General features: G+C 47.6%; 1 protein-coding gene across 1 annotated transcript; it reads right to left on the bottom strand.

Moving 5' to 3' along the window:
* Window positions 1-2,493: 2,493 nt before the first annotated feature.
* Window positions 2,494-14,157, bottom strand: LOC307246741 (uncharacterized protein). Its single transcript, XM_080022739.1, has 7 exons — window positions 14,121-14,157; window positions 13,893-14,026; window positions 10,082-10,299; window positions 9,710-9,782; window positions 4,537-4,627; window positions 4,171-4,280; window positions 2,494-4,093 (listed from the first exon to the last, which is right to left on the bottom strand). Exons 2-7 carry the CDS (start codon window positions 14,020-14,022, stop codon window positions 3,759-3,761), a joined length of 957 nt encoding a protein of 318 aa, XP_079878865.1. The 5' UTR covers window positions 14,023-14,026; window positions 14,121-14,157; the 3' UTR covers window positions 2,494-3,758.
* Between the last annotated feature and the right edge of the window lie 1,162 nt (window positions 14,158-15,319).

The following is a 15,319-nucleotide window of genomic DNA, read 5'->3' as shown; positions in this document are numbered from 1 at the left end:
CCAGAAGCAGAAGACGTGGATGCTGCATACATTGCCTACTGTGAAGTCCTCCTAAGGGCAGCAAAGCACAACATCCCACGTGGCTACAATAAAAACTATATCCCGGGCTGGGATGAGGAGTGCAGCTGCCTGTTGCGCCAACACCAGCAGGCGATCACCAGGGAAGAAATGGACGCAACAGCAACAACCCTACTGCAGAAGCTGGATGACACCCGAAGGGCTAGGTGGACGGAAGTAGCGGAATCCATCGACTTCACCCACTCCAGCCGGAAGGCGTGGCAGACCATCAACTTGCTCTCAGGGAGAAAAACAACACCTCGTAGGTGTTCAGTGACTGCAGATGCTATTGCTTCCCAGCTCCTGAAAAATGGTCGCTTCCCTGATGCGGACAAAAACTTCGCACGACTGACATCGTGTGAGGTATCATCCCTCTCCAGAGCAGCCAGCGCTGATGCTAATCTCTCAGGAGACTTCACAGCAGCCGAGCTAAAGGCAGCAATTAAAAAACTGAAGCTGGGCAAATCACCAGGTCGAGACAATATCCACCCAGAGTTTGTTATGCACCAAAGTGAAAGAACATCTCAATGGCTACGCACATTCTTCTCATCATGCTTCCGGAGGTCCAAGCTCCCGAAGACCTGGCGCCGTGCTTCCATCATAGCCTTGCCAAAGCCGAACAAACCCGCCGAAGACCCGAAGTCCTACAGGCCCATATCCCTGCTCTGTGTCCCGTACAAGATTCTGGAGAGGCTGATCCACAGCCGCATTGAGCCAGTGGTGGACCCTCAACTCCCACCGGAACAAGCCGGCTTCCGCAGAGGCAGGTCAACGGTGGACCAAGTAACGCTACTCACCCAGGACATCGAGGACAGCTTCCAAGATAATGAGAAAGCTGGAGTAGTATTCCTGGACCTGACAGCCGCTTATGACACCGTGTGGCACCGTGGACTACACCTGAAACTGTTGAGAACAATCCCGGACCGGCACATGGTGAGATTTATTATGGAGATGCTATCTAACCATAGCTTCATCCTACAAACCAGCGATGGCCAGACCAGCAGGCTCAGAAGGCTGAAGAACGGTGTCCCGCAAGGCTCTGTCCTCTCACCAATGTTATTTAACATCTATATTCACGACCTGCCAGACACAACATCCAAGAAGTACGGCTATGCGGACGACCTGGCCATCATGCTTCGATGCCCAACATGGAACACTATGGAAGAAGGCCTCAACCGAGACATGGGCATCCTGGCAGACTACCTCCAGAAGTGGCACCTTCAGCTCAGCATGGGCAAAACAGTGTCTGCAGCTTACCACCTCTACAACCGGGAGGCAAGAAGGGAACTGGACGTGCATGTTGGCAACATCCGCCTGGAGTTCCAGCAAGCCCCCAAGTACCTCGGCGTATGCTTGGACCGGACGCTGTCCTACAAGCAGCACCTGGATGAAGTGAAGGCCAAGACAACCGCAAGGGTCTCGCTCATCCGCCGCCTTGCAGGCTCGACTTGGGGAGCTTCCCCCCAGACCCTACGCATATCCACGCAAGCCCTGGTCCTACCCGTAGCGGAATACTGTGCCCCTGCCTGGAGCAGAAGTCCACATGCGAACAAGGTGGATACTGTCATCAACAGCGCCCTCCGGATAGTAACTGGTTGTCTGAAACCCACCCCTGTGTCCTACCTGCCAGTCCTAGCTGGTATCGCCCCACCCAGTCTCCGACGGGAAGCAGCTACCCTCGCCCTGGCAAGGAAAGCCCAGAAGAACGACTGGCACATCCTACACAAAGCCACAACAACACCGGCACCACCATGCAGGCTCAAGTCTCGCCATCCCTACAACAAGGCAGCACAAGAGATGCTACAGTCGATCCCTGACGACTTGTCCAAGGACGCCTGGCTGGCAGCATCCTGGAGACAATCGTGGGAGTCAGCTGCGCCCTCCCGCATCCAACGATACATCCGGGACCCAGGAGGAGGTGTAAAAGGAGAAGACATGCAGCCACCTATGGACCTCGCTGAACCGCCTGCGTACTGGCGTCGGGCGCTTCAAGTCCTCTCTAAAGAAGTGGGGCCTATCCGACAGTGCGTCATGCGAGTGTGGCGAACCTGAACAGACTGCCGAGCACATAATCACCAGCTGCCCCCTATACAGCCCACCCTCAGAAGCTGGCCTTTTTGACCTAGGACTGGAGACGAGGGCGTGGCTATATGACACTGAGTTGGCCATCTGATGATATACGAAAGAAGAAGTGATATTTTCAGTTTGAGTTGAAGATTCACTCTTCTGATGGAGTGACTCCGGCTGTCCGATGCGTGTAAGAGATTTGTTCGCTATGGTTGAATGGTTTGAGTCTTGCATCATTATCTTTTACATGACTCGTGTTTTCAGTCGCAGCCCTAGACTCTGGAAGTCACATCAGCTGATTCTGTGCAACCTTTTCAAAATCTAAAACACATTTACTCTCTTATCTTCTGAAGACCCATCAGCACCGTGTATTTCTCCAAACAGAAATGTTTAAATTTATTTCATTTTTAATCAGCAGGTGAAACATAAAACGTATAAAAATGTTTTTACCTGAAATAAAAGTATTTCCCTGTGATTTGGCAGATCCATAGCGCCCCCTGGTGGAGAGAAGCCAGAGCAACACAAAGAAACAATCTATACTATCTATAACAGAAAGACACACACACACAGATTGAGGTGTTTCCAAACACATATTCCACTTTTCAAACCGTCAAGTTGCACAAGTTTGTAATTCAGTCAGAATTCCCTCCAATAAATAAAAATAGAATCAAACCCAAAAGACATGCAGACAAAAAAACATGAAAGACTTTAAAAACATGAAAGACTTGCTACATGCTACAGAACCAAGGGAACAAGCTCCAAAACCTCTAAATGCATTTTGTAATAAACCAAATGATACCAAAACTTGCCCTTAATTCTTATTATGTAATGACACCCACATAACTTATCACAGGGTGTAATAACCTACCACAGGGTGTGAAAACCTATCACACATGTAATAACCTACCACGCAGTGTAATAAGCTATCACACATGTAATAACCTACCACATAGTGTAATAACCTACCACGTGGTGTAATTACCTATCACATGTGTTATAACCTACCATGTGGTGTAATAACCTATCACACATGTAATAACCTATCACACGTGAAATAACCTACCACGTGGTGTAATAACCTATCACACATGTAATAACCTACCACAGGGCGTAATAACCTATCACACGTGTAATAACCTACCACAAATGTAATAACCTACCACGCGGTGTAAAAACCTACCACACATGTAATAACTATCACAAGTGTAATAACCTACCATGCGGCGTAAAACCCTATCACAGGGTGTGATAACCTATCACACATGTAATAACCTATGACAGGGTGTAATAACCTATGACAGGTGTAATAACCTACCACATGTGTAATAACCTACCACTGGGTGTAATAACCTATCACAGGGTGTAATAACCTATCACACGTGTAATAACCTATCACTGGGTGTAATAACCTACCACTGGGTGTAATAACCTATCACAGGGTGTAATAACCTATCACACGTGTAATAACCTATCACACGTGCATTTGACATTAGTAAAACCTCATAAACCCAGTTGAGGATATAACGTCCTCATGTCCAATTTACCATTTAACATCAAACTTTTTCCATCCAGAATATCTTTAATATGGACGGTAATAAACAAATAAACAGTAAATAAACAAAATGTCTGCCGCTTCACTCTGGCAGGTTGCGTCTCCTCAGGCCACAAACAGGAAGTTCCTCCACTGCTCCGAGGTCTTCGATCTTGCACTCCTCCTCCTCCTTCTCTTCCTCACTTCCTAGGGCTTCCTCTTCTGTCATTTCTCCACCTTCCACTTCCTCCTCACGTGGCTCCCGTCCACAACCTCGCTCCTCCTCATGGCCGTGGTCGTTCTCGTCATCGCGGGGACGCTCGGCCTCGTCATCATGGCCACGCCCGTCAACCAGAGGAGCGTTGGTTGCTACCGCCACGGCTTCACGGGTGGCGAGCGTCTCGATGAGGTCGTCAAGGTTACCCTCACAGGAAGCATCTAGGGGACAGGAAGTCAACTGGTTAGTTAGCCTGCGGTCACTCATGGCCGCCTCCTGACGCAGAGGCTCCACCCACCTTGGCTGCTGAACGGGGGACACTCCATCCCTCTCTTCTTCATGAGGAGTCGGATGGTCTGCAGCTGCGACATGATCTCCTTCTTCTGCTCCTGGGCCACGGAGGCCACGCTGGGGGGTCAAATCCCAATTACAATTGGAGTTCAAATCCCGATGACTAAGAGGCGGGTCTAACTGTCCAGGGGAGCGGTCTAACTGTCAAGGGAGGGGTCTTACTGTCCAGGGGAGGGGTCTAACTGTCCAGGGGAGGGGTCTAACTGAACAGGGGAGGAGTCTAACTGAACAGGGGAGGGGTCTAACTGTCCAGGGGAGGAGTCTAACTGACCAGGGGAGGAGTCTAATTATCCAGGGTAGGGGTCTCACTCACCAGCTGGTCAGAGGGTCCAGCTGACCCAGGATGGAGTTGAGCGTCTTCTCAGTTTGAGCCAAACGCTGCTCCAGCTCCTCCAGTTGCTTCTCTGCAACATCCCATCCCATAATATCACATCACATAATGTCACTTCCTATCACATCTCCTCACACCTTATGAATCTCTTAATATCATCTCATTATGAAAAAATGTCCCAGTAAAGTAATAACTTTATATAACAACAGTAATGTACATATACAAACAATAAATATATCTCTATATATAATCAGTGTACATCTTTATATATAATCAGTGCATATCTCACGGGGATGGTAGCTCAGGAGGTAGAGCTGGTGGTCTAGTAATCTAAAGGTTGCTGGTTGGATCCCAGGCTCCTCCTGCTAGCATGCTGTAGTGTCCTTGAGCAAGACACTTAACCCCTCATTGCTCCTGATGGCTGCGTCCGTCGCTGTTTGAACAATTGTAAGTCGCTTTGGATAAAAGCGTCTGATCAATGACTAAATGTAAATGTAATGTAATCTCTCTATATAATCAGTGTATATCTCTATATATATAATCAGTATTTATCTCTATATATAATCAGTACATATCTCTATACACTCACTGGCCACTTTATAAGGTACACCCTGCCATTATCGGGTTGGACCCCTTTTGCCTTCAGAACAGCCTTTATTCTTAATTCATTCAGTGTACTTGGCAAAATCTGCGAAAACAGCCAGGGCCTCAAGATTCACCAAGCCAGGATGAAGTGTTTGGAGGGAGATGACATACCACAGCGCACAGATACCACATCTGATGAGACGCAGGAGGAGCCGGGCCAGGAAGCACCCCATAGAGCCTCCATGTGGCACAACCAGCTCTCCCAAGTCTCTCCCTGGGGAAGGTTCGAATCAAGTGGCCACAGGCCTGCAAGACGACAGTTTGGGAGCAAGTTGACGAGGAGGTCGACAAGGTGCTTGAAGCGTCTGTGAAGGGAGATGTGGATCGGAGGCTGCAGGCAATGACGACCGTCAACATAAGTCTTGCCCAGGAGAGGTTCGGTGCAGAGGAGAAGAGACCTGCTCAGACACCTTATACCATGAACCAGAGGGCAGTGAAAATCCACAAGATCCAACAGGAGCTGATGTCCGTCAAGAATAGCACAAGGAAGCCAGCGAGGAGCAGTGTCCCCCTTTGGATTTTGGACATCTTGAGGAAGAGGCTGACGACTCTGTGGAGAGCAGAATGGCATCGAAGGCGCCAGAAGGATAGAGCCAGGAAGCGTGTTTCGTTCATAGCCAATCCCTTTGGCTTCACCAAATCGCTGCTGGAGCAGAAGCGAGATGGCAATCTAGTCTGCTCAAAGGAGGGGCTAGATCTGCACATTCAGAACACCTACAGTGACCCCAACCACTTCTGAAGGAAGTCCAGCAGATTGTGAGAAAGACAAGATGTAGCTCAGCCCCTGGACCAAGTGGTGTCCCATACAAGGTCTACAAGTACTGCCCATTACTACTCAAGCGACTCTGGAAGATCCTAAGAGTCATCTGGAGGAGAGGGAAGGTGGCGCAGCAGTGGAGATGTGCTGAAGGAGTCTGGATCCCTAAAGAGGCGGATTAAAAGAAGATCGACCAGCTCAGAATCATTTCACTGCTAAGCATAGAAGCAAAGATCTTCATCAGCATAGTAGCAAGGCGGCTGTCAGACTTCCTTTCCAACAACAACTTCATAGACACGACGGTGCAAAAGGGAGAGATCTCTGGAGTGCCGGGGTGTCTAGAACACACTGGAGTGGTAACACAGCTCACCCGGGAAGCCCGCGAGAACAAGGGAGACCTCACAGTGCTGTGGTCAGACCTAGCCAATGCGTATGGCTCCATCCCCCACAAACTGGTCCAGACCACCATGACCAAACACCATGTGCCACACCATTGTTGCAGACCTGATCCTGGATTATAACGACCAGTTCAGGATGAGAGTCTCAGCAGGAGCAGTAACATCAGAGTGGCACAAGCTGGAGGTTGGGATAATCACAGGCTGCACCATCTTGGTAACCTTATTCGTCTTTGCAACAAACATGCTTGTCAAGTCAGCTGAGCCATAGTGCCGGGGCCCCCGGGCCCAATCAGGAATCCGGCAGCCACCAATCAGGGCCTTCCTGGATGACCTGACAGTCACCACGGAGTCTGTGCCAGGAAGCAGATGGATCCTGCAAGGGCTGGAAAAGCTTATCCGGTGGGCGCATAGGAGCTTCAAACCAGCCAAGTCCAGATCACTAGTGGTGAAGAAGGGCAAGGTCACTGACAAGTTCTGATTTAACATTGAAGGGAAGCAAATAACAACCATCTCTGAGAAGCTGGTGAAGAGCTTGGGCAAGGTGTTCGCCTAAGGTGTAACCCTAACCCTAACCCTAACCCTGCCCAAAAGCTCTTGCGAGGGCCGATACACCTGGCGCCTTTACCAGGTGCTGAAAACGATTGCAGAAGCCATCAGCAAGGGTATCAGCAGCTGTGGCCGAGTGCGCAACACCACCAGCGCAATCGCTTTTGTTAGGGCAGGAGTGCAGCCAAGGGCAGGACACAAGAGGGCAGCAGCAGGGATCTTGTCAACGGCCCAGGACTGGCAGCTCTCAGTGGACCTGGAGAAACAGCTGAGATTCACCCAGCACATTGTCTGCATCACCCTAAGGCCAGATTTACTACTGGGCCCATTCTCAATCTACGTTCTTGTGTGTACTTGTTTTCTTGTCTGTACTTGTGAAACGTCATCAGTCGCAGTCAAGTCCAGTCCATATGCCTGGATGTGGACTTGCTCCGCCCATTTTATCGAGGATGCATCAGTGGTGACTTATGTGGACTTGGGACAGACAAGTATCCCAGAATGCATTTCGCAGAACGACCATCCTGCGTCCTCCGGTCCTGCGTCCTCCCGTCCCCGGGAGTCTGTACTCCCAAATCTAACATGCCAAGTCTGAACTACGCGTACTTGGTATTGAGAAACGGCCCTGGTCTCTGAGGCCACCAAGATCATCGTCATCATGGAGCTGACAGTGCCATGGGAGGACCGCTTGGGGGAGGCTCATGAAAGGAAGCGGACTAAATATGAACATCTGGTCATCAACTGTCAAGAGCAGGGCTGGAAGGCGAGGTGCTGCAGTGGGCTGCAGACAATTTGTGGGTCACTCACTCCACAGAGCCCTCAGTGTACTGGGCATCACAGAAGGAGCAAGGAGCAGAACCATCAAGAACATCACCGAAGCAGCTGAGAAAGCCTCGAGATGGCTCTGGATTCGGAGAGAAGGTCAATGGGGAAAAGCGAATTCCACCTGAACACACCACAAGTCTGATCAACCGCGGTAGGGTCGTCTGGGAGAGGGTGTATGATGTTGAGAGACCCGAAACACCCGAGGACACCAGGTTACATCACTGATGATGTGTTCAGGTGCATTGGAAAAGTATTCAAGAACAACAAGGTGTTAGAAACATTCCTCAGAGATTTTGCTCCATATTGACATGACAGCATCACGCAATTGCTGCAGATTTGTCGGCTGCACATCCATGATGCCAAGCTCCCGTTGCACCACCTCCCAAAGCTGCTCTACTGGATTGACATTTGGTGAGGGTGGAGGCCAAGCTCCCGTTGCACCAGCTCCCAAAGCTGCTCTACTGGATTGACATGTGGTGACGGTGGAGGCCAAGCTCCCGTTGCACCACCTCCCAAAGCTGCTCTACTGGATTGACATGTGGTGAGGGTGGAGGCCAAGCTCCCGTTGCACCACCTCCCAAAGCTGCTCTACTGGATTGACATGTGGTGAGGGTGGAGGCCATTAGAGTACACTCAACTCATTGTCATGTTGAAGAAACCACTTTGAGATGCTTTGAGCTTTGTGACGTGCTGCATTATCCTGCTGGAAGTAGCATCACAAGATGCTGCACTCTGCTCATTATGGGATTGACATGCTCAGCAACAATACTCAGGTACGATGTGGCCTTTAAACCATGTTCACTTGGTACTAAGGTCCCAAAGTGTGCCAAGAAAATATCCAACACACCATTACACCACCAGCACCACCCTGAACCCTTGATACCAGGCAGGATGGAGCCATGCTTTCATGTTGTTTACACCACATTCTGCTCCGACCATCTGAAGGTGGCAGCTGAAATGGAGTCTCATCAGACCAGGCAACGTGTTTACAATCTTCTATTCCTCCATTGTTGGTGCCTGAGTTTCCTGTTGTGAGCTGACAGGAGCAGCACCGGGTGTGGTCTTCTGCTGCTGTAGCTCATCTGCTTCAAGGTTCCACGTGTTGTGCCTTATAGATGCAAACCTTGGTTGTAACCGGTGCTTATTTGAGTGACTGTTTCCTTTCTATCGTCTGGAACCAGTCTGCCCGTTCTCCTCTGACCTCTGACCTCAACCGGGAATTTTCGTCCACACAACTGCCGCTCACTGGATATTTTCTCTTTTTGGGACCGTTCTCTGTAAACCCTGGAGGTGGTTGTGCGTGAAAATCCCAGTAGGTCAGCAGTTTCTGAAATACTCAGACCAGCCTCTCTGGCACCAACAACCATGCCACGTTCAAAGTCACTTAAATCCCCTTTCTTCTCCGTTCTGATGCTGGGTTTGAACTTCAGCAAGTCATCCTGACCACGTCTACATGCCTCCAAGCAATGAGCTGCTGCCATGTGATTGGCAGATTAGCTATTTGTGTTTACAAGCAATTGAACAGGTGTAACAACTAAAGTGGCCGGTGAGTGTATGTCTATATTCCTGTATATAGCAGTATACATTTCTATGTGTACCCAGTATATATCTCTCTATTCCTGGGGGGGGACAGTAGCTCAGGAGGTAGAGCTGGTCTTCTAGTCATCTAAAGGTTGCTGGTTGGATCCCAGGCTCCTCCTGCTAGCATGCTGTAGTGTCCTTGAGCAAGACACTTAACCCCTCATTGCTCCTGATGGCTGCGTCCGTCGCTGTTTGAATAATTGTAAGTGGCTTTGGATAAAAGCGTCTGATCAATGCAATGTAATTATAAAGTATATTAAATTATATAGCTCTATGTGTACCCAGTATACTGTATATCTCTGTATTCCTGAATATAACACATAACAAATATAAGTCTATATTTCAGAATATAAGCAGTATATATACACATCTCTCTTTGAGTATATACATGTGTATATAAGCGTACCTGCCTCTGCTGACCTGCTGCCTCTCTTCTCCCTCTTGTTCTTCTGCTGCTCTGCTTCATCTGATGACTTGATCTGAACACAACATCCACCTTCAAGTACCAGCTTCCAGGAGCTTTTATGTTTCTATATAAGACAACTCAACAACTGTTCTCATTTCAACAAAAGGAAATACAGGGAGGAATAAAATCATAAAAAACTTTGTTTCAATGAAGACTTTTAATGAATTTTTAGACATAATATCTGTAACATTATTTGAAATCTCTCTCCTTCAAAAGCATCTTCAGGCTCAGATTACAAATGATCCAAGATACACAAGCACTTCATCCATCACCCGCCATCATCCTCCATCATCCTCCATCATCCCTCCATACCTTCATGAACTTGTAGGCAGCAAACACCCCCACCCCCAGGGCGTAGAGCGGCATCAGGGTGAAGACCATTCCTTTGTTGCTGCTGGTCTGGAACCTGTTGTTCTTCATCTCCTGCTCCATCATCATTTTCATCTGCTTTCTGGAGTCTCCGGTGGGGGGCGTGGCCCCGGGGCCCAGGCTGAGGGGCTGGCCCCGCCCGGTCCCGGGGCCCGGACCTGCTGCAAAGAAGAGAGCAGAGCAGGAAGTGAGCGAGGGTTCCAATCCCAACCAACAAAACCATGCCTTTTAATTCTTATGGAAAACTTGTTATTTTTTAGGTATATCGCTAAAAAACTCTTATGAACCCAAATCATATATAAAATACATATCAAAAATAAATACATACAGGTATGTACAGTTTATATACATATATATATATATAAACATACATACATACATACACACAGGTACTCCTCACTTAACAAGTTACGTTCCTAGGACCAGGTCGTTAAGCTACTTGGTTGGTAAGTGAGGATCTGTGTTACGGTACGACCCACGGTAAGGGGGCGTGGCTGGTGTGTGTGTGTGTGTGTGTGTGTGTGTGTGTGTGTGTGTGTGTGTGTGTGTGTGTGTGTGTGTGTATATATATATATATATATATATATATATATATATATATATATATATATATATATATTGTGCACCGGGAAAGTATTCACACCCCATCACTTTCCCCACATTTTGTTATGTGACAGCCTTATTCCAAAATGGATTAACTTCATTTATTTCCTCAATCTACACACTATACCAAAATAATGAGCGAAAAATGTTTTTTGTTTTTTTTAATTTTAGCAAATTTATTCAAAATAAAAAAAAAAAGAAATATCGCATGTACATATGTATTCACACCCTTTAGTCAGTACTTTGTTGAAGCACCTTTGGCAGCGATGACAGCCTCCAGTCTCCTCTGGAATGATGCTTGCAGCTCGGTACACCTGGATCTGGGGTATTCCTCCCCTTCTTCTCTGCACATCAAGCTCTGTCAGGTTAGATGGGGAGCGTCGCTGCACACCTATTTTCAGTTCTTTCCAGAGATGTTCAATCGGGTTCAAGTCTGGGCTCTGGCTGGGCCACTCAAGGACATTCCCAGACTTGTCCCGAAGCCGCTTCTTCGTTGTCTTGGCTGTGCTCGGGGTCGTTGTCATCCTGGAAGGTAAACCTTCGCCCCGGTCTGAGGGCCTGAGCTCTCTGGAGCAGATTTTCATCAAGGATCTCTCCGTACTCTGCTCCGTTCATCTTTCCCTTGATCCTGACTAGTCTCCCAGTTCCATCCCCACAGCATGATGCTGCCGCCACCACCGTGCTTCACCGTAGGGATGGTATGAGCAGGTGATGAGGTGCCTGGTTTCCTCCAGAAATGACACTTGGCAATCTTGGTTTCATCGGACCAGAGAAGCTTGTTTCTCATGGTGTGAGAGTCCTTTAGGATCCTTCTGGCAAACTCCAAGCGGGCTGTCATGTGCCTTTTACTGAGTAGAGGCTTCCGTCTGGCCACTTTACAGGAATGGCCTCATTGGTGGAGTGCTGCAGAGATGGTTGTCCTTCTGGAAGGTCCTCCCATCTCCACAGAGGAACGCTGGAGCTCTGTCAGAGTGACCGTCGGGTTCCCGGTCACCTCCCTGACCAAGGCCCTTCTCCCCCGATCGCTCAGTTTGGCTGGGCGTCCAGCTCTAGGTAGAGTGCTGGTGGCGCTGCTTCTTCCATTGACGAATGATGGAGACCACCGTGCTCTTCGGGACCTTCAATGCTGCAGAAATCTCTTTGTACCCTTCCGCAGATCTGTGCCTCCATACAATCCTGTCTCGAGGTCTACAGATAATTCCTTTGACTTGATGGCTTGGTTTCTGCTCTGACATGCGCTGTCAACAGTGGGACCTCATGGAGAGGTGTGTGCCTTTCCAAATCCTGTCCAATCAGTTGAGTTTTACTGCAGGTGGACTCCAGTCAAGTAGAAACATCTCAAGGATGATCAGTGGAAACACGATGCACCTGAGCTTAATTTTGAGTGTCATAGCAAAGGGTGTGAATACATATGTACATGCGATATTTGTTTTTGATTTTTACTAAATTTGCAATAATTTCTAAAAAACCTTTTTCGCTTTGTCATTATGGGGTATTGTGTGTAGATTGATGAAAAAATAAATTTAATCCCTTTTGGAATAAGGCTGTAACATAAAATGTGGGGAAAGTGAAGGGGTGTGAATACTTTCCAGGTGGACTGTATATAGTATTTACAGTGTACATCGTATATATACACACAAAAACCCCAAAATAAAATTTATGATGATTTTACACAAAAGCAGCAAATTCTCAGATTTGGGAACCTGAATCCATTAATATGTACTTAATCAATGACTTAAGTCTTATATGATTAAAAGTGTAAATGGTGAAGAAAAGGAGAATCAGCCGCTTAATATCATCATCATTCAAGCGTCAGTAATATCAAATTTAGATATTATTCATAATTTATCGACCGGCAATACCCGAGCAGTAGTACTAATATAAACAAGCTGGTGTTTGTTTATTTAACTATAATTGTATTGTTTATATGCCAGCAATACCCAGGTCAGGAGTAACGGTCTGTACCGTTACTATCCTGTCTGTAGATATTATTTAGAGCTTGTTTGTTAATTTTAATATTTATTGTTCAACTGCAATTAAGAAGTACAAATGTGTACAGTTTGTACCTGATGAATTATTCATTGTTTACAGACCTGCCCTGAGGAGTAAGTCCTTCCAGTTTCAAGGTCAAAGTGATCAAATTGGGAATGGAATGATCAGACTTATTCCCTGTGTGTAAATAGATGATGGAGCCTGTTGAAATAGACATCAAACACTGCCTGGATCTACCATGGTGTCCTCACAGTGGGTGCCTGCTGGCAACAAACCTTTGCTCTTTAAATACATCTGTTTGAATGTTACAGTAGCCTGGTATCCATCCATTATGCTTATAAGTGGTGGCATCAGGGGCTGGTGTGTGTGTATGTGCGTCGGTGGGTGGGGGTGGTGGAGGATCCACAGGCTGGTTGTGGTGGCCCGACCACAACCAGGGTAAAAAAAAGTCTGGGGCCATTTTTTTTAGTCCTGGTCCGTCCCTGGCCCTGCACCCAGCACTGCAAAAACATCATTTTCTATTTTCTAAGTAAATTAGTTATTTATTATAACTTCATTTTGGTTAAATATTAGTCCTCCTTAATAATATGTACCTTTGGTTTTTATCTGAGGTTCATAACAGTAATTTGTACAGTGCAGTTGTTGGCTCATTAGTTTCTGATGGACATGCACTAAAATTCACCAGAATGCAGGAAATTGAGTATTTGTAACTAAAATGATGTGCAACTGTGATATGTACCAAACACCACGAAATGGACCATGTGCACAGCTGCCTGCAGCTATTATTAATCATATTATTATAATTATTATTACTATAATTCTAGTAATAATAGTGCTCTACCATTCCTTTTTATTATGTGATTATTTCCTTCCTAACATTCCTTTAATTATTATTATCTTTCCTGCTGTATTATTATTTATATTATATACATATATTAGTCATATGAGGAATCCCCAAACTTAAAAATATCGCGGGATTTGGAGACTGTGTGGAACTGTAACCAATATCGCGAGAATACATTCTCCCAACCACTTCCGGTTTCCTACCGTCCGTTGTACTGATTATTACTACTATGAATATGAATATCATGAGTATTATGAGTATTATGAGTATGAGTATAATGAATGTCGTCATCGTTAATGTTATTGTTCGTCCTACCCTTCCTGCCGTAGTGCGGCTGCGCAGCGGCCTTCTCCCGCCCCGCTCCGAACATTCTGGGCAGAAGCAGGAAGGAGAAGAGCAGCGCGGCGACGAGCACCGCGACCTGCTGGGAGCCCGACAGCGCCATTAAGCTGCTTCAGGAAAACATGTAATCACATAGAAAATTATAAAAATCATATAATAACAATAATAATAATAATATGATCTGCTTTATGAGGTTCGTACGGATACTGGAAAAACAATCCGCTACTTCCGGCTTCTCTCTTCTTCTGGGGCTTTAATGGCGGTGGGCCAAAGCAGCAGCGCTGCCACAGCGACACCAGCTATTGGGACAGAGAATAACCATAACCCTAACCATAATCATCTGGAAAGGGTGATTGTAGCCACAGGATAGATTATGGGGCGTTTGTTCATGTATTCATTATAATTTAAGAACAAGATGACATTGTGGGACTTTGGCTGTTTATTTCAATAAAAACATTGTTTTTATTGAAGTGTTTGCTGTTGAAACGTCACGCTGCACTCGTCCCGTTTTCTTTGGGATTTCTACAAAGCTGGTCCATCCGTCCTTGGAAAAGTGCTACTTAAACCAAAATAGTGAAAAAAGTATGGTGCAATATGTCACTTGTGTGTAAATGCCCAAATGAAGCAACAGAAAGGAGGATTTGTTCAAAGTGTCAGCCGGATGGTTTCTTGTTCCCGCCGCTCCCTCACAAGATGCTCACTGCTGCCACTGCAGCTCCGTGAGGTTCCACACCTGGAAAGCTTCTCCAGGTCTGGAAGGAGCTCCAACGCCAACTCATCGCAAAGCACCTCCGCTGGGTCCAGGTGGTACGACTCCATCACTCTCCTTCATGCACCTGCCACAGCCTGGAGGTGTTGTTCTGGCTCATTGTCCCCTCAGCGCAAACCACATGGGATGGCGTCTGGACACAGAGCGCTGTGGTAGCCATGACGGTCCACTGTCTTGAATTCTAAATAAAGCAACGCCCCCCCACACCATCACCCCTGGCTTCACGGTGGGAACCACACAGAGATCCTCCTTTACCTTCTCTGCATCTCAGACACGGCAGTTGCGACCAGACATCTTTAATTGGGACTCATCAGAGAGAGGACAGTGTCCACCACTGGTTTTTCTTGGCCCAAGAAAAACTCTTCTGCTTCTTCTCGGTCTCCTCCAGTGGTGGGCTGGGCAAGGTGCGAGCTGCGGGGGTGGAGGCGTGGTGGGCTGGGCGGGGTGCGAGCTGCGGGGGTGGAGGCGTGGGCTGGGCGGGGTGCGAGCTGCGGGAGTGGAGGCATGGGCTGGGCGGCGTGCAAGCTGCGGGGGTGGAGGCGTGGTGGGCTGGGCGGGGTGCGAGCTGCAGGGGTGGAGGCGTGGGCTGGGCGGGGTGCGAGCTGCGGGGGTGGAGGCGTGGTGGGCTGGG

This window comes from Zeus faber (genome assembly GCF_960531495.2).
Source record: "Zeus faber genome assembly, chromosome: 21".
Classification (NCBI taxonomy): Eukaryota; Metazoa; Chordata; class Actinopteri; order Zeiformes; family Zeidae; genus Zeus; species Zeus faber.
The sequence above is the reverse complement of the archived record's forward strand: the minus strand, read 5'-3'. Positions and strand labels throughout refer to the sequence as shown.